The sequence below is a fragment of the Ornithodoros turicata genome, chromosome 9, assembly GCF_037126465.1.
Source record: "Ornithodoros turicata isolate Travis chromosome 9, ASM3712646v1, whole genome shotgun sequence".
In the NCBI taxonomy this organism is placed as follows: domain Eukaryota; kingdom Metazoa; phylum Arthropoda; class Arachnida; order Ixodida; family Argasidae; genus Ornithodoros; species Ornithodoros turicata.
The window spans coordinates 27,683,840-27,710,034 of NC_088209.1; the positions used below are offsets into that span (position 1 = coordinate 27,683,840).

Consider the following 26,195-nt stretch of genomic DNA (forward strand, 5'->3'; position numbering starts at 1 on the left):
AGAGTACCGCCCCTGGCGATGAAGCTCCCCATTCATCATCTCGCAATAAAGTTGTTGCTCGAATCAGAACGAGCAATTTAGCCGCTCGTTTGTGACACGTGTCTGCAGGAAACTCCTGATTTTCTGATTACCCACCTTCTCTAACGGAATATTAGCGGCATCAGGGCTTCTAGAAATTTCATTACCACATCTTTTTTGGCTTCATTGTTTGTGACCATGGATTCCAGAGTCCGTTGCTTCTTCGCAGCCGTATTGGCTATATCACCATGTCGTGCTCCCCTTGTTTTTGCTTGATCGTTGACTTGCGTTGGTTGTCAACAGACTTTGCGCAACATCAACAGAAAATAATTGTGCTATCTGCATAAAGGCCTGCGTCCTTGAACTCAGCACAGTCCCTCACAGTTTCCTTGCTTAGATGCATGCTGCCACTGAGTGACTGAGCAGCTGCACGTCTTCAGGATTGTGATTGGCTCACTGTCGTCAGGTACATTTGGTGGTGGTGTACATTTGGTTTTGCAATCTTGCACAACATAAACACTGCCACGGCCTGTGCTTCTAGCGGGAGTCTTATTTGACTAAGCGTGTCCCTTTTGCTTCAACATTTTTTTTAGGTATTGTTTCAGTTCGCGAAAAAAATTGGCCTCAAAACCCACGAAATTACAAAGAAGAAAGTGCAAGAAATGCCACTTCTGCGCAATTCTGCAGAAAAAAAAAAGCCTGTTTCGCAAAGAATCGCCAATTCCACGAGATTTCGCGGAATCGCGGAAAGCTAGGGGCTTTAACCGTAACTGTTTACATTGCTCTCAAATTGTGCTATGAATTCAACTTACGTTTTCGGAGTTGTTCCCTCCACCATATTCTATCAATGATCCCGTCACTTGCATGCTGCTCCATCTTTGAATCCCACAGAAAAGCAACCAAAATTGCTGCATTTCGTGACAATTATATACCGCAAGTTATGTACACGTTGCGTGGCAAAAGTTCGTAACTTTTTAGTTGCTGCTTTGCAAGGCAGTGTACTTGTACGCACGCTGAATTGCATTGAATAAATAAATAGGCAGAATTGTGAAATTGTGAAGAACAAACTTGTTCGCACGAATCTCGTGAGAGTCTGAAAGCACGTTGACACTGTGCGCACGTGCACACCTACAAGCATGTCACACCCTAGGACATTTGTAGTCCTCTGCAATCGTACTTATGTCTCTTATGGCTTTCATGATTTTCTCAGTTCTTCCGCCTCTATCCTCCAGCACTTCTGTGCTCATTACACAAGACAGACCCTTGAATAGGCCACAGATTTCTTTCTTCTTCTTTACTGCTTGCAGACCATCTGATGCACATACAACGAAACAAAAATCTTCCCATTCTCATTTTAAGAGTTCACATTTTTTTTTTCTAACCTCTCACGCAGAACCGCCGTTCTTTCCAACAACTCATTCATGCCCATTGTCCATGCTTCTAGACCCCTTTGAAAAAAATGCCTAGGAAGGTGGCTGAGAGAAATTAAAATGGAATACATCGTCATGTTCCTACTATTCGCGAGCCCCGGCCGTGATGCCTCGAGATCCGTCGCCAGTCCTCTGCATCCTCTGGGTCACTACATTGTGCGACACAGTCTTTCTGTCGTAGACTTGGCCGAGCCAAGCAAAGAAGTTGATGAACGCCGTCGTCGTGTTGATTTTCATGCCCAGCTCGCTGGTGCGGTAGTCCCAAGGGAATGTGTGGTGGTAATTATGGAATCCCTCACCGTGGGCGCCCACAATGGTGAAGAGGTTCTGCCGTGGGTTAATGGTGTCGTCGTAGGGCCGAGTGCCCCACATGTGGGCAGCACTGTTCACCAGCCAGGTCATGTTGAGGGTGAAGCAGTAGCGAGTGAGGGCACAAACGAAGAAGGAATTCCAGAGGGTTTCTCCCCAGAAGTACCAGGGTCCGATGGTTGGGAGGATAAAGCATATGGAAATCATCAAGGGCAGGTAGTACCTGTAAAAGAGGAAATACAATAAGTTGCTGCATGTGAAGCCTTCAAGTCCACTGCCATATGCATTCATTGTGACCTCCCTTGCAAGCAGGGCTTCTGTGACACCTTTCATGAACAAGAAGGAAACTGCCACAGCAGTGAAAATCAATGTTCAAATAAATATAGCAGAGTTAATTATACCCCTGCCACACGGGAACAAAAAATGACATTAAGTGCGTAATGAGTTAAGTCTTAATGTCGTAATGTGGGCTATACGGAGACATTTAATGGCATTTGTCCGAGACAGTTTCCGCGTGATGGGATTGCCACAACTCATTCGCCCACGAAATGCGTACCCTAGCTAGTTTCCATTGCTTAAGCAGAGAGCAATTTAAAACCTCCATAAAGCCACTCTGTACTGTGCACGTACCACGCAATTATTTTATAAATTGCAGGAAAACAAGCATTACATGATATTTGACATTCTGTATACTGTTGTGTTGTTCAAAATATGGCGATTGCTACTGCGTGTAAAATAAAGTTGCTTTCAATTTTGTTAGCTTCATTAACACTGGCACATGGCAGACTAGCCACTGTGCATAGATGGAAAGACATTTCTCATTATGTTACACAAAAATTTTTAACAGGCGAAGGGTTATGCAGCTTACAACCAATCAAATCCCAAGACAAAAGTGGCAACCTTATCCATGAGCGCATTACAAGGGATGCTTACTTCCTCTGGAATCGCACAACAGGGTCTGCAAGCAGGTCGCTGAGGTCAATAGATTTCCCTTTGGCGAGCACATCTGGATGCTTACGAACCAACAGCCAGCCAATGTGAGAGAAAAAGAATCCTCGTGTCGCATCATGAGGGTCAGCAGGGGTCTCCGAAAATTTGTGGTGGACTCTGTGGTCACGAGCCCAGTCGAAGATATCATTCTGTAAGAAAGGTCCATTTACAGCACTGCTGTAGTAAACGTTACAGGACCTGAGCAAGTAAAAGGTATCGCGTAATATACTTTATCTGTGTTAAACATGCTATTCGCTCCTCAAGATATGCAGTTCCTAGCCCAAAACCTGTGGTTCAAGTGCATTACAAGGTCCAGCATGTATTGGAGTCCCACAAACAAGATAATACATACTGCAACAGAATATTTTCTACATAGCTCGTAAATATTTACAAAAGTCAACTGCAGGGACATGTCTCTGGTCATGCTTGAATGCTGACAAGCATATATCATGGAAAAAGTGAAGGACACTGAAAGCAAAGTTTCGTGTTCTAGGTCACGAGAATGCAGTTTGCACGTACACCTTGTTTTTCATCACAGGACCTTCCATCGAAATGAGATTCCAATTGTATATAGTATGAAAAATACGAAGAAGAATCATGTATATGTGGCATGCAGAAGGACCCTGCTAGCAAAGACACTACATGGCTCCAAAGAAAGATGTGCAATTAAATCCTGCTGCGATTTTCTCAGCAGAAACTTGGTGGAATGATATTTGTTTGCATTGGTTGGAATAAAGTGATTATTTGGCGTCTGACCAAAAGGGACATTTTCCTTTTGACTTCCAGCATTGTGATGCCCGATTAATATGCTGCTGCAGACAGGAAGTGGGGTCCAAGAAAAAAAAAGAAAAACAAAACAAAGCAAAGCCGCAACTGTAGATGAACTCAAGAAATGCATTTTCCCTGTTTTTCCATGTATGTTATAGGAGCCACAGATATGACTGCCCCTCTTTGCAATGAAAAAAGTAGGTGACAACAGCATAGTTGTAAGCTGCACTTTTCGATATTTACTAGTAAAACTAACTCTGTACCATATATTTTCTAGCTAGTCACATTTTTACTGGCACTAAAAAGTTGGACTAGGGGCTTGTAGCAAGTTTTGGTAGCACCGGCTTCTCGTTGCAGAATCTGTCCAGGCAGTGGCGGGAACCATGGATTGATTTTCAAAAATGCAACCTATTATTCTTTTGGCACTCAGTAATTATATTTTGTGTAAAAATATTTAACACATTCAAAAGTACAATGTCTTATGTTCTCTGAGGTGTTCAGTACTAGACAACATTTTCAAAAGCAGTGAACCAACCTGGAATGCCATTGACTGGAAGATCATCACCATGATACGGTACGGAAGTTTGGCTTTGTAAGAACGGTGTGCCCACAGACGGTGGGAACCAGCTGTTATGCCCAATCCAGAAAGAGTGTACAGGATGTAAGCTGAAAAGACAAAGCATCAGAAAAATTATTGCTGTTTGCCATTGTACTGTATCAAGAAACATGTTTTATAAACGTTTGGTGAAACTACGTACGAGATCACGAACAAGAGCACTAAAGTCTCCAAACAACACAGCCACCTCTGATATAACGTTGTACGGCACCTCTACCAAATGTAAAACTGCATGACTGACATTTCAGTTATTGCAAATTCCTTTGAATCTATTTAGAGACCAAGGAAAACACTCTTTACACTGCTGTTTTGAACATTAACTGCTGTGTCACCTGTTTTAGCACTGAGAATGACTTGTTTTATTTGGAAGTCAGTCAGACCACTTCAAAATTTTTGGGCTTCTGTGTTGCACTTTGAAACACTGTGTCATGTTCCCATGATAGTGTGTCAAAGTAGAAGAACAAGTAAATAATTTCTCATAAAATATGCACGTGTGCCAATGCTTAATATTAACCAATAGTTATGCTGGTAAAGCCAGCAGCTTTTATTCTACTGCAGTTTGTATGAAAGGGTAACAACACGTGCAAAAGGAAATTGGGTTTGTGCTGCACCTAGGCATCTGAGAAGGCAGTAACGAAATGGATTCAGCACGTTGGTAAGAATCAACCACAGTTATAAGTGCGACAAGACCGGGACAGAAAGAACTAGACACGGACAGACATGAATAGTGCCTGTCCGTGTCTAGTTCTTCCTGGGAGAAGACTAAGGAAGAAGGCAGGCAAGCAGCTATGAAGCCATCCTTACTACCAAACAATCTGAATTATTAAATATTCAATTAAAATATTATTAAAAATCAATAATATAAGGATATATACATGTCAATATTATATTACCATTAAGATTTATTATGCCACAGTCCTGCAGCATATCATAGGTAGACTTACCAGCAAGGATTGTCTGCCACATAGCTGCAGTAAAGATGAGGTAAAAACCATAGATTGATGCGAGGTGAAGGTATCCCATTAGGATGACATTCCGCCATACGATCTTTGTGGGGACTTGCTTCGGAGCAGTCTTTGTCAATGTCTGGGTCACCGACTGCGACGTCATGGTGATGCAGTTTCTCTGTTCAGGTAACGGAATTTAAAACCTGCAGAAGAGAGAAAGAGGCGTTAGAGGAACTGTAAAGTGAATGGCAAAAACCTGCAGAAACCGTATGCTTTTCTGAAGGCTCGTTAACTTGGATGCTTCTTTAAAAATCTTGAAACGAGCACGCACTTTGAAATATCCATCGCCAAGTTTTGCATTTTTTAAAATTGAATTGCTTTCAACTATGATCGTAGTTGAAAGCCATTCAATTTTTCAAAAAGCCATTCAAATCGAGTGTCTCCCAATCTGCTATCTCACTTTGCCCGATAGCCCCTAATGAGATAATTTAATATTTTTTATTTAGCTTTAATTTTTAATTAAACAATCATCAGCTTCAGCAACTATGGCCATGAACATTCACGGTGCTCTCGCAGCTCTTTTGCTGCGGATATGCTGCGGATAAAAAAAAACACCCTGTATGTTGGAATAAAGCTAATAAAGCTATAAAAAAAGGAAAAAGTAAAATTACGATCGCAAACTCAAGGGGAGAAATGGGAGCGTTGGCGTGCAGAGGAGGTTATTTCATGAACGTACCGCGAAGCACACCTAGGAACCCATTTTAAAACCTCTTTCGCGACACGGAACACCTGGCACCGTCAAAAACGAAACAATTAAATTTCATTGGATTCGGGATATCGGTAGGCCACGGCCACGTGCTCCAGGGCTAGGTCTGCGTCGAACTACATGCGCATGCCGACAGCCGAGCGCGAGAGCTTCGTTTTGGTGGGTTCAGCAGTTCAACCAGTTCAGCACAGAGGTGGGGAGCGGGAGGGGAGGGAGCGGGAGGGGAGGGAGGGAGGGAGAGAGAGCACTCTGGTCACGTGACTGGCGTCGCAGCGGCGAAGCCTGCTAGCTAAGTGGCTAAGTATTGCGTGCAGTGACGCGTAGCAGGTGCGCGATTCCGGTGGTATCCCTGCGGTCTGGACGCCTTCCGCCAGGCACGCATATCCTGCTTACCACTTTCGGCGACATTGTCCAACAATTCCGCTTATGATTTCGCTATCACTTCTGTGTGGCTTCTTGATGTTCTAAACACCTTCCTACTTCTTTTTATGGAAGGGTAATTAATCTGCTGTAGCTCTACTCTTCTCTTTGACAGTGTAGTAGAGTTGCGCGTGGTAGACGTGGGAAATTGTTCTTCGACGTGGGCAGCCTCACTTTCACAAAGCTTCCCGTTTCTTTCGCTCGTTCTCTTTTTGTTTTGTTTTTTGGAGGGGGTTCATAGAAAGTAATCGAGGCACAAAAATAAGGGAGAAATCATCCGCCCCCCTGTAAAGTCCCCCTGCCCCGAAATATTTTTCTGGCTACCATCCTGAAAGCAGGGTCAACAGGCAGTCTCCGAGACTACCGAAAGAGAGAGAGAGAGTCCGAGAGGTCGGTACTAGAGTCTGTACTGCAGCTGGGAAATTTCCAATGAGGGATTTCCCCTTCCGCAAATAGACGCACATGGTATTACGCGGGGAACGATCTTGATGTACCTCTTCTTGCATAGCGTCCGATTACTCGTGGAGACAGTCAAATATTGCTCGATGCATTAATTGTATCCTGCATGACCGCAGCCTCTCCTTTCCAATGGCTACACTATACATACGCTGTGGAAACTGATGAATAGTCGCGAATGGAGTCTACCATTTGCGCGTCCGCATTCATCCTGACGCAGAATGCGTTCACAAATTCGTCAAAAGTAATATTTATTCGGAAAAGATAGTGACAACAAAGAAATTCTTGTGTCAAATGGTCATTTCCCACTCTTGCATCACAGTAAACACGGACAGTGGGAGACATGGGCAAAATACATATCGCAGACGCAGTAATCATAAGAAACGTCTGCGCCCGCTTATCTGCAGCCATCGACCGAGGTTTTGTTGAGCGCACAAGGTCAGCTTCATATTTAGCCGCCGGCATCGGGTAGTTGTAGGGGGTGCACACTTGCGGCACTCACGTTGATCATGTGTGGTTTGGGGCCTATTTGGATCACGTCGGGTTTATTCCTGGTTCATTGTTACGGATGTGAACTAAAGTGGGTATCTCTGGGCACGGATTTGGGCAGGATTTTTATCTCAGGGGGGTTGGAATTCCGTAGTGGAGGTAGGGGTGACACGCGCGTATCTGACGACTTTTTGGGCGCTGTTGGCAGGTGTTTGAGGGGAGGAGGGGTGAGAGAACTGATGTTCTGAGGCTGGAACAACAAATACATGTTGTGACATCTTTGGGGGTGTTACGGGAATGCTGGGAAAATCCGTCTCCGGGTGTCATCATCTTACGGGTATTCTTCAAGTTCAAAAGCCACGAGCCAGTTCGGCAAAGGCAGCCCCAGAAATATGCGCACGATTAGCTTTCGTCACTTGAGCGGAGTTTACAGAACGGGAATGAGAAGCTATCGAAGAGAGAGAGAGATTGCATCTGTATGGAAAGAAAATGACGACGCTCGGAAGTCCCCCCTCTTACGGCGGAGTTTTTGAAATCGGAAAAACCACAGCATGAGGATCAGAGTTTCTTTCGGAGCACAGTATATTTTACGGTTTGGATATGGTGGGAGGGTAGGAGGGACCATCGACACTGACACCGGAAACGCGCGGTCAGAAAAGACTAGAATTTGAAAAGCCAACACTCTCCTGCACCCATTCATCCAGCAGACGGGTTTTTGTCTTCTGCTTCAGAAGCGAAGTGCGAGTTGATTGTTCCGCCGGTGTCTGCTATCACACCACCGGAGCAGACGGCGTGTCGGACGACGACCGCTCTCTCTCCAAGGTCACTTCTAAATGGCCTCATGATAAAATACAAATCGCGTGAGCGTGTCTCGCGAGACCATGCTCTCGACGGAGATATCGTTGCCGAGATGAGCGTCCGTTCGCAAAAAAACTTCGTAGGCCGCAAAAATATGAACGCACGCCTATTTCATCAGCGGTCAGCAAGACCGTACGGATGCCTTTCGTTTTGTATGTCAAGGACGACATAGATTTCGGCACGGAGAGAGCTGCGGTAAAGCATTCCAAAATTTCCTGAAAGGAGAGAGCACTCTGGAAGAGCTGGGGTAAGGCCCCTGGCGGCCACCACATTGCTCTTCGCGCAAGACCACCCAACGGACCTACTTAGCGAGTCTAAGTCATTTGTATTTTTTTGTTCTTTCTTCTTTTATTTTAGTGCCGGTGGATCCCGACAGGGAAACTGCCCCGATTCAAAGGGGACAAGGCACAACCTAAACCTAAACTGTTTCATTGTAAGCGCACCGAGTGTTCGACGTCTGCCGAATCTCACGACATTATCCAGTTGGAGCATAAGAAACCATTACAAGAAGAGAGTTCGTCACGCTGTGCCCTTTCCATATCATATATATATATGTGAAGTCCACGGTCTTATAACCACGTTTCCGAGGCAAAGGCAGTTGGACCGCCATTCAGAATGTTTCCGTCACGGAATTTTTACGTCTCATCCACGCCTCCAGGGTATCGTCCGCTTTCAAACGACTTTCACTCGCACTAGGGCGTGATATGGGGTGACATGCAAACGAACGAGGTCACGGTACACGTCCGCAGCGGCCCATTTTGAAAGCAGACGACACTTCCGAAGCTTCCTTCGCCAGATCGAACATTCCTCCTTTGCGCTGCAGCGTGACGGTTAACGCTGGTGTCGGACATCGATCTGGTATTTGGCGGAACATGTTTTCATTTGCCATTGCCGCAGTGATGGAGTGGGATCACGTGCAACTGAAGGGCTTGGAATAATCCTTCCGTTCTTTCAAGCTAAAACACTGTACGGATTTTTCTCCTTCGCGAATTCCACATCGTACAGTAAACAGTTCGCTAAATGCTGACACTCATCCTTACGAACGAATTTTCAACAGTCCAACAGTGTTCCTATAAGTATTGTGCAACCAAACGTGTTTCTTTAAGCCTTATTTCGACACTCCGGGAGGCAGAATGCTGCAGAAAATAAACCTTATATTTGTGCCTGAGTTCATAGACTCGAAGTTTGTTTCTTATTGCTGTTGCTTGCGCCATGAAGCTTTTCAGCGCAACAGGCAAACAGGTTTCACAGGATTTTTTCACCCTCATCTAATATGCACAGGGCATCAGTTGTAGAATGTTGAACATGTTCCTGTTGAATGCGGATCCTGAAATGGTTGCTCTGTTAAATGCTTCTGAGAATGCTCAATATTCAATAAAGCTAGCAATAAGGAACTTGAAATTCCAGTCGAGAAAACCACGAATGAGATGCAGTTGTAACATCGCAATACATGCACTAGTATACCTTCCAAGAACGCAGAGCCAGTAAACAAAAACAAAAAGCAAACAATATGCTCTCATGAGTCACGGCTACTAACACATACTCGTGACTACCTACGTATTTCCCCAAGCATCAGATCGAACCACCCACAAAAGGAGACACGGTAGCTCCCATGCAGGCGAAAGCAATCGCTTCAAGTTCCTCGAAACGTAGTACAGATCCCGAGAAAAGTTTACGGAACACCAGAGCGACGTATTTCTTGATCTCGGCGACACCCTAGCGGCGAACGGGAGTGGACGCACTTACTGAGAGGTGCGTCGGGTACCCGGTCACCTGTTTGTAAGTCTATCTGCTCCTGTTTTTGCAGCCACCGTGTCGCTCAGACGACTTGTACTATGTACACCACTCCAGTGTTCCGTAAACTTTTGTCGAGACCTGTACAAGTAAAACGTAAAAGAAAACACAGCAATCTGAAGCAGGCCTATACGTGACGTGCTTTGTTATCAAATTAAATACAATGGCGTGTACAGAATGAGACCCATAATGGAAATGAATATTGACCAATGAGATATTGCATCGCAGTAGGTATCGGGGTCTACCCTGGTGCCCTTTTTGAGATGATTATAAATGATTATCGAGAAGACAAGCGCCAAATAATACAGAGCACTGCCAGGAAAGGCCCAATGCAAGAAAATAAATAAGGGTATTTCATGCAACCAAACATGAACTTCACTTCCCTAAACACAGCTGCAGACGTGCCAGCAATCAACAGAGACTCCCGTTTACAACTACAATCTTGCCAGGCGTCCACGACAGCGAAATAACGGCACGAACGTCATTCTTACGTCACGAATCAGCTGATTTCAATTAATCAGACGCGTCCACTCTCACTTTTTGCCCGTGTGTCCCTTCTATCGAGGTCAACAGAAAGAGGTTACCGGCGCTCCATAACTTATATGCTTGACGCGTCGCAAGAAGTGCATCGCTTCAAGGTGATCACCGCAGTTATCGTGATAATGGGGCTATTATTACAATGTTGCCAGACATGTCTCTGCTCTGTACCTTCTCCTCTGCGCTACATATCTAATTTGTTGACTATAGTCTGGAACCTGCTGGAGGCGGCAAAGTGTTTGGAGTTTACGTAAAGCATCGAAAGTACTCTTCCGAGTAAAAAGATAGGGGTTTGTTCCCTTTGACATGACCTTGGGGCGTATATCATGCGAGGTCTATGTGTATGTGTACAAGAGATCAGAAGGGCCCGGGTTGGATCTCCTGCGCCGCCACTACTTGGCGATATCACCAATTGAATTGACTATACATCCTGGAACACTGCCCGTGCAATTATGAGGTGTTGTCTCTGTAGAAGGCGATGGTCTGGAAAAACCATCTCGAAGCAGCCTAGAACGCTAATGTGATATAATATCACTATGAAAGAAGAAGAAATGACGTCATCAAAGGCGAGGGAAAAGAGAGGAAAACTGTACTCTGCAGGTCAAAATAGGAAGCGATCCGTGGGGCCGCCAATCTGAACGTTCACTGCTTGCAGGCGACTAAGCCTACCGTATTTCCACGATATAACGGACGATCACACAGGGAAGGTGTCATTTACTACCCCCCTTTTGTGGGAAGCGCCTCAAACATATACTTTTTAACAGCGTGGTACGGACACGCTACCTTCAGGAGCGTTGCGCAAAATATTTCTTTTGAGATTTCCGCGTATTTCCCCCGTGATTTTCCTGGCGTAGTGTGACGTAAAATCAGCGCAGCACCTCTATTGGAGCAGAAGGAAGCAAGGCGACGGGTCGACTGGTCTGCTTCAGATGTGGGACGAAGACGACACAGAACAGGATCCTCCTCAGACTCAAGGAATTATGCTACCTGCTTTTGGATTTCTGTAGAAGCAGTGCATATCCCACAGAAATTGCGTTATTGCAAAAATTATAAATACTACTAATAATAACCAACATGCGCATGCGCTGTAAGCCGTACAACTGTCGTCTGCCGTTGCTGTCGTCTGCTATGGTCATGTACCCACCTTTGCCCTTTCTCAAGATTCAAATTTCATCCCTCCAGTCACCGATGCTGATCTCGTGGGCCGTTATGCGGAGCCCTTATCAGATGCCGACGGAGCTCCTATAGGAGCAGTAGATTATGACGTGGTCGCAGCATTAATGTCTCTCACTGCCCTCTGAAGTATGCAATAGGACTGACGTACGTCGGCGTTCTTGTGGACATGACACTCCAAGTTTTGAAGCACCGCCTTAGAAGAGCATACAGGGCGTCGAAGAAGACACTTCAAACCTTTATCGCGAACGTTGCAGTGAGAGTGAGTACTTGAGGAGTGCTAATGAAAGAAATCTTCTTTTTCTGCGTGCAGTATTTGTGTGCGTGTATGAAAAAGAAAATGAATTGCATAGAGGTACGCCTATAGAAACAGTACAAGAACCGAGGCACCGCGTTGATGTGGTATGTTGGTAGGATGCACACTTAGAACGTTATCGGATCCACTTTTTGAGAACGATTCTCGAATGATTTGCCGCTACCCAACCAGATGATTCCATTCTCAGTCACTCCCTCTTCCTATTGGGCATCCACGGTCCTTTCCACTCGTCCTCAACGCGTAGAACTACTGGAATAGACGATGAACGACGTGTGGAAGCAAAATTCATAATCCCTTTGCGTCCACACAATTAAGGGCCAGTCGTGCATGCAAGAAAAGCGTATTAGAAACAGCTCAAGATGACTGAATAACTTATCTACCTGTTCCGGCAGAAGCAGTATCTTCCATATGGTTCTCTGTGCATGAGCGTGAGAGAGAGGGAAAAAAACAAAGAGAGAGAGAGAGAGAGAGAAATACAAGCAATGTGTATTGTGTCTAGATGTACAAATTATGTGCATTTATCTTTTTCCCTTCGGTGGCCATACGGTCATACCTCATGTCGTGCAATGGTTACGCAACATTGCGTAATATGTAAATGAATAAAATAGACCCTTGATTCTCAAATGGGCGTCCACGAAGCCCTCGCTCGTCAATTAGGCCGGTATACTTTCTTTTTAATGGCTGGACTGCATCGCGTGTTCCCGTTCGGCTGTGACTCAAGGGTGGCGCGTTGTAGGGGGGAGAAATTTGCACAAGGTTAGTCGACGCTACCGGCGCAGCGCATCACTGCTACGCATCCCGACCTCCTTTCCCTCTTCCCGAGCCATGCGTCACCTGCGTTGCGTATTGTGGGAACCAGTGGGAACCGCATGGTTGTGCTTACCCATCGTCATATCCAAGTTTCGTGACCACAAAGAGCCCCGCAAAAATGAAATATGAAGTGATGCAACACTTCGGTTCGGTCTTTCTTCGGCGTGTAATGATAAAACAGGCACATTTCACGCAGGTAATTAATAGTATTCATTTATACGGTTGTCACCAGGAGCAGATCTAGAGGGGGGGGGGGGGTCATGATGTCCTGACCCCCTCCTCAATTTTTGTCTTCACATAGTGTTTAGTTTACCTAGATCGTGTATCTACCATGCTGGTCAAGGCTGGATCCCCCTAAAAAAATCCTGGATTCGCTCCTGGTTGTCACAGTGATATCCCCCCCAACACACACCCAATGGGTTCCCCACCATTTCCAATCGTCCTCAACGCGTAGAACTACTGGAATAGACGATGAACGACGTGTGGAAGCAAAATTCATAATCTCTTTGCGTCCACACAATTAAGGGCCAGTCGTGCATGCCAGAAAAGCGTATTGGAAACAGCTTAAGATGACTGAATAACTTATCCACCTGTTCCGGCAGAAGCAGTATCTTCCATATGGTTCTCGCTTTTATAGCCTCATTTTAGCCGTTTCTACTTTCGATGGATGTGGACGAGGCTCCTACCTGTATATCTGCCGGTTAGCTTGTGGATCAACCATGCGGTAGACGAACGGTTATAAGCTGACAGTGAAATTGCTGCTGCTGACGTGAGTAAACATAACATCCTGGCTACACGTCTGACACGGTAGAAAAGACAAAGACAGAAGGAAAGTCATGCAGAGTGCAGCTATTTCAGGCATACAAGCCGCTGCCGGTATCAACGGCATGCAGCTCCCCTTCGTTGTCCTTCAAGCTCCAAAGATGTGACATGTACCCGTTCATAAATTCACACGAGTGTCCCGGGGACGCCACTACATAAAGGAAGCATCACAACTGCAGGCTAAGTTACTGGAACGGCATTCGGGGAAAAAAAGAAAAAGGAAAGGCGAAGCCAAAAAAAAGCTACGATTTGTCCGCAGCCTTTTACACCTGTACATCTTTTCTGTGCACCTGGTGACTGTATCCGCCAATGAAGGCATCCTCCATTCAATGATGCAGAGACGTAATGGAACACTGCAGCAAGGTCTTGTGGCATTACTCTATGCAAACAACGCTATCCATGCAAGTCATGCGAAAATGGGGGGGGGGGGGGGGGGGGTGACCGGTTCAGGGGATTGGCTAACATATCATGACGATGACGCGTACCGTGTTCAAAGTAATTTAACCGAATCGGCAACTAGTGCATCCTGATGCAATGTTCTGGTTTATGAATCTCGTATCCCTTCACCCACGAAACTTCAAACCAGCTTACTTTTCAACCTTGCCCCATAACTTTCGTCCCCCGTTGCACAGCCCCATAGGAGGTGGGATATGAGCTAATTGCATCAGCCAACGCTAAGCCATGCATTAATAGGAGTCACAAACGGGCAAATGGGTCTGAAAGTGAGAGACATCCACACGTGTCGAAAACTTTTCCTGCTAATGCCACATGGACACCTCATCGCTATGCCTCGGCACTGCATTCATACCTTTCCGGCACGAAAGAGGTGCACTACGGTCAGTGACACAAGGCAACGCGGCGAAGAACTGCTTCGCCGATAGCAGCATTCCATGGAACAGCTTTGCACGACGCATCACACAGGCAATGTAAACTTACATTGATACCAGTGAATAAAAGCATTTCACTGGTAGTGTTCGCTGTTCCCAACTGACAAGCGAGGCGAGCGATTTGCGCCGAAGCGGTTAGAGAATGATGTTTCAGTCACTTCCATACGCAATAGGCACGTTTGATTTAAGGATACGTGCCGTCGTCCCCATGACCTCACTGATGGAGACGAACCCAACACAGACACTGTGCCCACAAGGGCAGCTTCACCATCTCAATGGCATTCGCACACATAATCCAAACCGGCAGTGAAAAGGCAGCCGCATCTCCATTGATACCCTTCGCAACGTAGTAAAGCATCAAGAGTTAACTCGCCTGAGATTGCTGCGCTGGCGGTAGGTATCCAGAGTGTCGACTGTCAGTGTGGTCCGCGGTGGCACGACAGTTATACTCCTTCAGCTGTGGCTCACTATTGGCGTTAATCCAAAAAGAATGGATAAAAATCACGCGGCACTAGACTGACCCGCCGGTGAAGAGAGAGAAGAAGAAAAGGAAAGCTATCACGTGATAGACCCGGCAGCTTTCTGATTGGAGACGAGAGTGGCGGTGGAAAGATCCGGTTACGTCACTTCCTACTGCCGTTCTCACCGTTGAGAAGGGGAAGCGAAGCAGACGATCAGATGGCGGCTCACACGGTGTATCTCAAAATCACTTTCGCGGGACACGTCTCTACATGAAGTGGATTAGTATCGCTGAAGTAGGGTAGTATCACAAAAGCATGTTAGTCTCATGTGAAATTTATCGTTACTGCTTACACAAAAAGACTGTAGATAAGCACGGACGCGACATTGGTGTCAAACCGAAACTGAATGCCGCGTCGTCTGCTACGAGCTTTCCCTTTTCGCCGCTAGGTAGCAAGACGTGGCGTGATGCTTGCGTAAGTGGCGTGAGCAGATCAGATGATCTGGCACGCTCTCACAGCGCGACTATGGAGCTTTTTTTTACATTTCTCTTGAGGCGGGAAACCGGCATGTTTTTGAAAGTCAGGCGTGCAACAAAATGAGAAAGATTGCGACGTGTATTTCATGGAAGTATCGATGGCTACCGCGCAATCAAGGGGACGGCGTTGAAAAACAAAGTATTCGCTTCACGGGAATTCTCAGCATCTGGTTGCGTCATAGCACGGACTTTAGCTAAAAATAACCGTGCGGAAGTCTCGAGTGTGTGCTTCACATTGGAAGAAGAAGAAGAAAAATGGGGGGGGGGGGGTGATTTTGGGAGGTAAACGAACGGTTGCAACCGGTGTGAGGCTTTCTAAAATAGCACAGTTTGCGTGAATGAATGTCGCCTTGAATAGCTGATGCTTCGAAATATCGAATTGGCGAGCAGTCATTGAGATGGGGTTACTGGTCACGTTAGCGCTCTTATACGACGTTGTGAAATTATGGGACGTGTTTAACTTTAATGTCAAGGTCGGCCGCACGCTGCTGAATGGATTGGCATCCTGCACTCCGTTAGTCCTGATTTTTTTACTCGCATTGTTGTTGACTCAATATGACTCGCATTGTTTCCTCCATATGTTCAGTGCCACGTTTCATAACCTTGTTGATGTACTGACGGCCCATAAGTGAAAGCGGGTGGTGTTGTGCGTGGTGTGAGAATGTTTGAACGGAGCACATGAACATTTGAGACAAGAACGTTGCATTCGACTTGTTTATATTATAACGTAAATCGTACATGCTGAATCAACAATTATGAGTCAATGAAATGAAATGTAAGAGAGGATGTGCGTGAGAAAGTAATTGGGCCGATGAAAGATACAGTTGTGCGGAATGATGTTAATTGCGGGCAACATTCTTTTTATGTTTTTTTTTTTTATTATTATTGTGGAAATATTTTGGAGTTAGTCAACAGAGTACGTTGGTGATATCTGTTCCTCTTGTTCTGACAGCGAAGCATTGAAAACCAGCTCGCGCGTTGCTTTCCCTAAGATCTAAGGCAGAAGGAATTCCTCCATGAAAACCTGTGTTTGTTTGTTTCTTTTTTTGTTTGTTTGTTTTTCTTTTTTCCATACCAAGAGATCGGAAATAAAGCGATGCTTTCCCTCTTACATACGTGTAGGCAGGAACTGTCCGTAAAGGAAGTAGAGTAAGGCAGGTGACAGAGCTTATCGCGGCGAAGCATCTAGATCAGACAAGATATTTCGTGTATAGTTCTCTCTCTCTCTCTCTATTGGGTTTCCATTTATTTTTTTTATTCGGAGTTGCCGCGAAGCAACTGTGGCTATGAGCGGCGTGCAGACGTGGACAGATGGAGAGAGGAGAGCGGGAAGGAGTGGGGGGGGGGGGGACAAGGGGGCTAGTATGCGTCCCGGGCCGACTTCAGGGGGAACTGTGCCGACATTCAACTGGAAAGTCTTTGGAAAACCCAGGGAATACCTCAGACAGCACAGTGGGTGGTAGGATTCTAACCCACCACCTTCCAGTCTTCGGCACGACATTGGCCATGCCGGTGGTTTCGATCGATTTATTGCTGGTATTTATGTTTATTTATTTTTGTGAGAACAGGTATTGCTATTCTGCGAATGAACAACCAGCTCCCGTGCCATATTCCACGCCGAGACTGGGAGGTGACACGGGTTCGAATACTGCCACCCGGCTCTGCTGTCTAGGGTTTTTCCTGGGTCTTCTGGCAGACTTTCCTGACGAATGTCGGCACAGTTCCCCCTGAAGTCGGCCCAGGAGGCGTATACTAACCTCCCTGTCCCCCCACTCCTTCCTGCTGTCCTCTCTCCATCTGTCTATGTCTGTACGCCGCTCATAGCCACAGTTGCTTCGCGGTGCTAACACGGAATAAAAAAAGGAAGTAGAGTAAAGCAGGTGACGAAGCTTATCGCGGCGAAGCATCTGGATCCAGCAAGATTATAGATTTCCTGTATAGCTCTCTTTGTTTCTCTCTTTTTTTTTTTTTTTTTCCTCCCTACTGAGTCCGGATAGAGTTATTGCTCGTATTTATGTTTATCTATTTTTGTAAGAAAAATATACAGCACAAGCGCGATTATACAACAGGTATTGCTATTCTGTGACTCAAAAAGCAAAAACGTTCCCCGGAAATGACGCATGCGCTGTTAGACGTGAACTGCGCAATTTTGCATTGTCGGTGCCATGGCCGGCGTATACTATTTCGATATTTACGTATTAAACAGTTTCACTGACAATACATGACGTTCCTCGTCGTTACTGCCTCTGCGCAAACCGCAAGTGGTCTTTACTCTTTCGCGATACGACACTGTTCAGTTTTTTGTCTGCTGTTTCCTATTCACGCACGCTTTCTCTTTCCTGGGTTTCTCCCACTTTTCGATGTTTCGATTTTTTTGTACGCGATCGTGCTGCGTTCACAATTTCCCCCCCTGGACTACGACTATTATAGCCAGTGGTTTATCCAGAATCACAAGCACGGGGGGGGGGGGGTAGTTATACAGCAGTTGCGTTAAAGTTGCAACAGCTTTATTGACGGCATGTGTCTAAGGCTGAAATAACAACGTGCACCCGTTCTGCAGGGGGTGCGTAGAAAAGAAAACGGAGGGAGATCTGGATAAATCGCTGACCGTAGCAATCTCTGTCCCGACAGCGTCAGGGCTAATATCCTACACACACATTATTTATTTATTTATTTATTTTTTTCAGAAACCTAGTCAAATCTAAGCAAAATCCGTTGGAAGGCCATACGTTGCCCCAGACCAACACTGTCGCCCTCAGTAACGCCTTAACCTTCATGAAGAGATGCCTTATACAAGAGGCGCGTAATCTATTATGAGCCCGGCTAATAATAGATTACTATATTTTTTGCATCGATAATATTTCTTGCATCATCTCTTCCATGTTCTGTCGCGACGCGACAGTCTTGTTTGTCGAGGAACGCGTGTCCCAGAATAGAACAACCTTCGCAACGTATCTGTTTTGCGTCCCATCGGACGTTTCCACTCCATTCGGAACAGGCCACTTATTCGTTAGTATCTGTTGCTCGAACTGGCGATAAAACTCCCCATTCATCATCTAAAAAAAAGTAACTACGTCCACTGGGGAATCAGGTGAACGGTGGTGAGAATGGCCCAGTGGTTTATCCAGAATCCCAAGCACGGAGGGGTGTTGGAAAAAATGGGGGGTGGGGTGGGGGTCATTATTATAGTTAAAGCTTAAGATATCATTACCGACATGTGTCTTAAGCTGAAATCGCAAGGGCACCCCCTGTAGGGGGTACACAGGTGAAAAAATTAGGGGGGCGTCACTGAACATTTGGGAAGTGTTAGGGGGGTGTAGGGGGGTGTGTATAAATTACTGGAATGGCCCCCAGCTGGTGGAGCCACAGGTTGTGCGCTCAAGTAGGCCGCCATGAACCTGGTGACGTGATAGCTAGCATGTCAGCCAGAAGATGGAATTAATCTACAGAGCGACTATACTGGTGGCGTCGCTCATAATCACGAGTGAGAAGTAATACTCGGATTATACATCACACTTGTACGTCCTTCAGACCGCATTTGTAATGGCGTACCGAAACGTAGACAGAACAGCCTTAGTCGGAGGGGGGTCAATAAATGCATCTGAGGACGGGGAAATCACCTGGGAATGCTCTTTATTCTTCGAGGTGCTCAAGAGAAAGAACAAGGTTATAAATGACCTCTGTCAAGGTTATATTGATGTGAAGATTTTATAGCGGGCCTACAGGGTGTATAAGCGATGGAAATTTACAATGACTACGTGCTGTGGGACTGATACATAAAAGGTAACGAAAAGAAGAAAAACTTCGATGATGAAAACCTCGAATTCCATTCCGCTTGTAGCTATGAAAAAAAAAAAAAAAAAAACTGAAAAAAAGTCAAACTCACGTAAAATAAGAGTGCCAAAAATGTATATATCTCTTTCTGAATGATCAGCTTTTATTTATTTATTTTTCCTTTTTGGTGTGATCTTCCCACTACGCGGCCGCATATACTACTGAAGGGTGTCGTGCATCCTGAGCTGACTCCATGATAGGTAAACCTGAGCGATGGGCGAAGACACGTAAACAAAACACAACACGAGGGCTCAAAACCAGCAAAAAAGCAAAGGTCTTTGCTGGTTTTGAGCCCTCGTGTTGTGTTTTGTCTACGAGTCTTCGCCCATCGCTCAGGCTCGCCTATCATGGAGTTTATCCACCAGCTAACCTGCATCTGCGCCACTCTGTATATCCTTGGGCCCAATCTTCACCTTGTCGTTATCCCATCACGCGCGCTAAATGCATCGCTTCGGCCCGTGATTCGCCACGGGCTCTCGCGCGAGCCTAGCGGCTTTGGAGCGCGCGAACTTTAAATATAACGATAACGCTAAATATAACGATCGCTATGAGAAAATTCAAGATCGGGGCCCTGAGCTGACTTCGGAGGAAGCTGTACCCACTTTTGTGTGAAAAAAATGCTCAGTAAGTCCTGGAAACACGCCCAGATAACACAGCCGGTGTGGGATTCGAACCCGATTCGCCGTCCGAGACGTATATGATCAATACAATACTCAAGGAGTGGTTATTTACAATGTTAAGAAAAATTATTGCGTTGATCCGATGGTATATACACTGGTATGTACCAAGTGAGCTGGTGGCATATCCATGCCGAAAAAAATCCGAGACGATACAAACTAGAAAGACGGCACGCGAGTAAGGCTTCGATTACCTTGTTCGCGTGCGTCCTTACGGACCTTCGTTATGAATCTGTAAAGTGGATTTCCTTCAAAACAATAAACTTCATGTTGTGCAACGTCTGCTCCATGTCACTTCTGCGCTTTGATTGATTGACTGGTAAAAGAAAGAGAAAAAAAATGCGCTTTTGGTGACGTCGCTTATATAGGGTTTATTTTTACCACTACAGAATTTTTATTAAAAAAACTGAGATCAGCATAGATGTCGTTTTTCCAGTTGACTTCTACGGCCCTGCGGACATCCTCTCGAAGAAAGTGTGCAACTACAAGATGACTAATTACCTAAAATGTATTAATTAACTTTTTAATTAGGGGATTTCGTGCAAAAGCGAGATGGCATATTGACAGACTATCCCAGTTGCAAGCCATTTCATTTCTAACATATCCTGAAACACGCACTTGCGTTAAAATATCCGTCCCCGAATTTTGATATGCAAATGAGCCGAAACCGAAACCGTGGCGACCGAGAACGCGGGGAGTACAGCGCTCATTCACGTCAGAGGGCCACGTGATTTGGAGCGGTGGAGATGATTGGAGTAGGTGCCGCTCAGCTGGCCAGATAAACTGCTTTGCGGTCCAGATAAGCCTCCTCCATTTGCGAGGGTGATGCTTTTTCGGTTTCTTCTCATTTGCATGTCAAACTTCGGGTATGGATATTTTAACGCACGTGCTTGTTTCAGGATTTCTTAAAACGTGGAATGGCGTTCAACGAGGATAGTCTCTCAATCTGCTATCTCGCCTGTGCCTTAAATTCCTTCATTAAAAAGTTAATTAATGGATTTCAGGTAATTATTCATCTTCTAGTTGCATACTATCTTCCAGAGGATGTCCGCCTGGTCGTAGAACTCAACTGCAAAAACGACATCTACGCTGCTGTCATAGCTTTTTTTATAAAAATTCTGTAAAGGCTAAAAATAAACACCCTGTATTATTCTTTGTCAGCACGTCACGTAGAAATTATGCTGGCTGCATTTGTGCCAATAAACGGGATATAATAGGAATATGTTGGTGGTAGCAAGGTCGTGCTGAGGACTGGGAGGTAGTGGGTTCGAATCCTGCCACCGGCTGTGCTGTCTGAGGTTTTCCCTGGGTTGAAGACTCTCCAGGCGAATGTCGGCACAGTTCCTCCTGAAGTCGGCCCACAGGGCGCGTACTAACTGCCCCTGTCCCCAACTCATTCCTGCTGTCCTCTCTCCATCTGTCCACATCTGTACGCCGCTCATAGCCACAGTTGCTTCACGGCGCTAAAACGGACTAAAAAAAAGAGCGATATGGTTTCTTACCAATTGCCTACTGAAGGATACTTTTGATATCAGTAGGGAAATAAGAGCGCAGCTAGAAGGTCTCTTCTGGTGCTACTACTTCTTTCCCGTTTTCCTTATTGTCGTTGCCTACGGCATACAGTTAATCTACATGTTCCAGAGGGCACTTAATTGTTCTACGGAGCCGTGGAAAGGTTAACTTCCGCTTATTACGGAAACCGCTGCCCTTCGCCGCTGGTGCGCCATTAAATCGAAGCAATAATATTTTAATTTTTTTCCTGCATGTCACAATGGAATTAATAGGAATTCTTAATGGGAACTATAAAGACACGTGCGTTGTTTCAACTGAAGGCGACCTTACCCGTCGGCCTATAGGAATCATGTATTTCGCCTGCATAGGCTGCCTAACGGAATACAATTAAATCAGGAATGCTGTAGGCGTCCTTTCTCTCTCTCTCTGGCAATATTTTTCACGCTCTTCGCTTGCCCCTGTAAAAAACAGCAAAAAAGTAAGGAAAACATTCTGTAGGACTCTCTCCGTCGAATTGGACCGCGATGCATTGGGCGCATATAATTTACTCAGTTGACTTTAAATTAATGTAGTCAAGTAATCTTATTTTATCAATTAGAGTACGTACATTGCTTTAGCGTCACATCAAAACGTAACGTCAGAACGTTATATGAAATTTCTTTAGTGCCACATCGGAAACACGTATAATCTTACGTCAAAAGACAAATCCCACGTTATGCTCGTTATATGGTACGCATTAAAGATCCTCGCTACAGAACAGAAGTAACGACATAAGAAAGCTGAATGAGCTTTACTCAGAACCGTATTTTCCTGCGACATGGGGGATTGGATAAGGATGCGGTATTGGATTGGATGCGGTATTGGATTGGATGCGGTATCCGCACGTTAATGGCGGCACAAAGGGGGCTTCTGGGCTGGAGCTGAGAGACACTGAACAGAAAGGTGGTCGTTGGTGCGAATCCTACCGTCGGATCCGAGTTTTTTTTTCCTGCGCTTCCCAGCAGACTTTGCCGACGAATACTGTCGCGGTTCCGCGGCCGCCTGAAGTTGGCCCGGGACGCACACTAAAGCCTCCCTCCACACCTTCCTGCTGTCCTCTCGCCATCTATTCATGCAGGCACACAGCTAAAAGTCACAGGTACTCCGCGGACAGTTACAGTCCACAGTGGATGCTCCAGCAGGCAAGACATCCGAGCGCTTCATTTGCCTCTATAGCTGCGTGAGAACACCCCGGCATTGCAAACTCGAAATTGCAACCACAACACAACAAGGCCTCTACAAGACGCACAAGGCATTGCGATAGTTGAAGGAAATCGAAGCAAAACAATTGTAAATATAGAGAACAAAAAAGGCTATCGGTTAATGGTAGGAATGGATACCAATCCAATCTGGTAGAGACTGGTTTCCCGCGATCCTCAACCTTACACTTTTCCTTGAGAAGCACGAACAATTTTTCTTGAGAAGAAAGAAAAAATCGGAAGGAAAGAAAAAAGAAACAGTTGTGACCTTTATGCTTGACCTCTCAGTCGTCACGTACATGCTCACCTGTGTATAGAGAAGATACATTTATGGAGGGAAAATGTATTGGGTTTTTCTCTGTTGAATGCTTCCCCGACCACCATTCAATTGAATTGAAGGCCCATACGAATATTTTATAACTGCAAGGACCTTCAACGGGGCTGTTGTTGAAGACGAACATCAGAATGCTCGCGTGCAGACGACATAAGCTCTTACGTCATCTGTTCAAGGTTCCACAAGCCTGAGAGACTTTTAGGAACAGGCGCCCTACGCCTCCAGGCTCTGGAATCGTACCTCCATCCATTCATCTGACTCTCACCTTTCAGATAAACCTTAATCTTTCAGGTACCCCTTCAGATAATCTTAGTATGCATGTAAAGCTCTTTAATCTTTTGGTTTCGGTATTTGGCAGTTTTAGCACAAATTATGGCGCTGCATAAATTAATGCTGCATGTTTTCCTTGCTTTCGCCGACGTAAATTCTCCATATGCTATGTGCGCCATGTGCTCCATGTGCCGAGAAGTCAGTTTTCTCAGTTCCTTCTCTTTCAACGCGACGACACAAAAGACAGATAACACGATTTACACCAACCAACCAACCAACGATTTAGTGATTGAGATATAAAAAATATGGAGGTGTGAGCTACTCCAGAATCCGCGAATAGAAAACAAAGTAGGAAAACCAATTCTCAATATGACCAAGAGACATAAAAAAGAAAAAAAAAACTCAAGATGACCAAGGTGCATTAAAAGAGAAAGAACGAAAAGAACCAGCAGGATACGAGCGACAACAGGAAAACGCCTCAGCTCGAGCGACTTGTGCATTACAACAAGCCCGTGAATATACGTGCGAAAGATACCCATCTATGAAGAACTTTTTGAGAGAAGAACAATTGAAGTGCCAACAGTTGGTCATTACGGTATTTTAGTATTGACAGTCATCGCCGACTATCCATTCTACTCTAGTAGATAGTCTGCAGTAGGTATTGTACCGAACGCATTGTCAAAAGATAATGATTGCGGGTACATCTGAACCCAAGTAGGCTAAAAGAAGGCTATCACTTAGCATTAACAGCACTATCATACTGGATGATAAAGGAAAAAGGGTATTGATATATGCGGGAATGGTAGCAATATAGAATGCAAAAGTTATCGCAGAGAATACTGGAACTTGTCAGGCCGTGACAGAACCTCATTCGAAAGAGAATAGTTGTCGTGTAGCGACAGATGCTTTTCTTGTTATCGTTATATGGACTCTGCGTTGGGTGACTCGTTTGTCCATCTTCGTCAGAAACACGTACGGGGCTTTATTTGCGAAACAACCGGAACAGCTGTCCGGTTGTTTTCTGCACAGTGTAAGGAAGATAAGATATAGCAAGAAAACTATGGAGACTATGGAGTACTCCCCAGTCATCATCATAAAATAAAGTTGTTGTTGTTTCATGGAGACGTGCTGGCTAATCCGATCGTAAATGCAGGTACATCGTACATTTGTAGCATTCGTTTATGCATAATTACCCTGCCTAAGTCGATGCTTCCCAACACATAATGACGTCGCACGCAGTTCATTGCCTCTTAGAATTTAGAGATTCTTCGTGGGAGTACCAGTATTCGTCGGGTGACGAATCCAATTTCTGCCCTTATATATATATATATATATATATACCAACCAACAATCAAACCAACTCAACTCAACTTTACGATTAGAAATCAAAATTAAAGTATGTGATTTGGGGACCGTTGCGTAGTGCACAACATCTGGCTCAAGCTTCGTTCCTTCCTTGCCTGAGGCTCTTCTTCTTCTTCTTCTTCATTGTTTTTCTTTTGTCATTTGTTTGTCTTGCCATGAACTCAGCAATAATTCAAAGTTTCTATAGTTTTCCAAAGTCGTGCCAGCGTTCATCGATCATGTTATTCAGCACAGTGTACGACTGTGCCAGAGGTTGCAATGTTTCGTGCTCTGTCAACTGACTTTCGTCCGCATTGTCTGCGTTTTCCCTCCCCCGCATACAGGGGAAAGGAAAACGGGAGTGCTTCTACTTGAGCGTCGAAAAACGACCACCAGATCGCTTTATATCTAGGCCCTTTCCTCGCGCTATAACTGTCTCGAATTTTGTACTGAAAACGGTAATCTAACCAGTGACACCAAGGGATTCGATGTTCTCATTGGGTCAATCTCCTATCTTTGATAATTAAAAAGTTAATTAACGAAAGCTAATTAATGCGTGGACACAGAAGTTTGCCCGTGCCCTCTTAAGGTGTGCCTTTAGGCGTAGAGTCTTTGATTAAAACTGGGAAAAAGTAATTTTTCTACGGTTAAAAATTACTTCTATAGTTACGGCGGACGCTACTACATATGGTAAGTACAACTCATTGCAAAGAGAAAAAAAAAATAGAATATCGATTACGATTGTACCCGTCTGGAAGGTGAACAAAAATAACGAAATGCAACGCGCATATGAAGCATAAATTGAGTATTCACGAGGAATCTCCCTACAACATTAGATAAGATGCGTATCGCAACGTAGTGATTGAAAGACACAAATAATTATCTCAAGGAGAGGATGGAACGGTAATTATTTCTTGACTGAAAGTACTAATGGGCAGTGCATGTATCAAGAATAAAGCATCCCGCGATTGTTCGCTGTACAGACAACATGGGCTCCTCACTCAAGCGTACTTCCACGTCTTTTTACTGGGCTTAACAGCGCTTAAAAGGAGGAAATTCTGGAGGACATTGTTTACACAGGAGCCCCCTTGCTCTAATGCGTCTGTGTTTATCGGGAGTTCCGGTCTCAATGGAAAACAGCGCAAGATATTTGCGTTTGTGTACGATTTCGGAAACTGGAGGCGTATCTGCATGCGCGAGTTTCTGAGGCAGTGTGCAATGTGACGTCTTGAAACGGTTAATAGTTAGTAATCTGCTCGTGGAATGAAAAGGAGAAAGAGAGAGAAAGAAACAGAGTAAGCAAGAGTATGTGTGTGGTGGAAGTACGTTAGAACTGGAGCGAAGACTGGCGCAGCGAACGATGAACCAATAGTCGTTTTTAACATAAGTACGACACGTTTAATCGCCGCCCTAAGTAACTGTGGCTATGAGTGGCGTATAGGTGTGGATATATGGAGAGAGGACAGCAGGAAGGGGGGGACAGGGGTTTTTAGTATGCGTCCTGGGCCGACTTCAGGGGCAATTGCGCCGACATTCGTCTGGAAAGTATTTGGAAAACCCAGGTGAAACCTCATACAGCACAG

General features: G+C 45.2%; 1 protein-coding gene and 1 long non-coding RNA gene across 2 annotated transcripts in view; one reads left to right on the forward strand and one right to left on the reverse strand.

Moving 5' to 3' along the window:
* LOC135368496 (uncharacterized) overlaps positions 1-26,195 on the forward strand; it is a 90,916-nt gene that overhangs the window by 24,053 nt on the left and 40,668 nt on the right. The gene's annotated exons all lie outside the window — the stretch shown is intronic.
* Positions 1,287-14,899, reverse strand: LOC135368493 (acyl-CoA Delta-9 desaturase-like). Its single transcript, XM_064601825.1, has 5 exons — positions 14,780-14,899; positions 5,076-5,281; positions 4,051-4,181; positions 2,691-2,896; positions 1,287-1,980 (listed from the first exon to the last, which is right to left on the reverse strand). The coding sequence occupies exons 2-5, from the start codon at positions 5,239-5,241 to the stop codon at positions 1,533-1,535; spliced, it is 951 nt and encodes a 316-aa protein (XP_064457895.1). The 5' UTR covers positions 5,242-5,281; positions 14,780-14,899; the 3' UTR covers positions 1,287-1,532.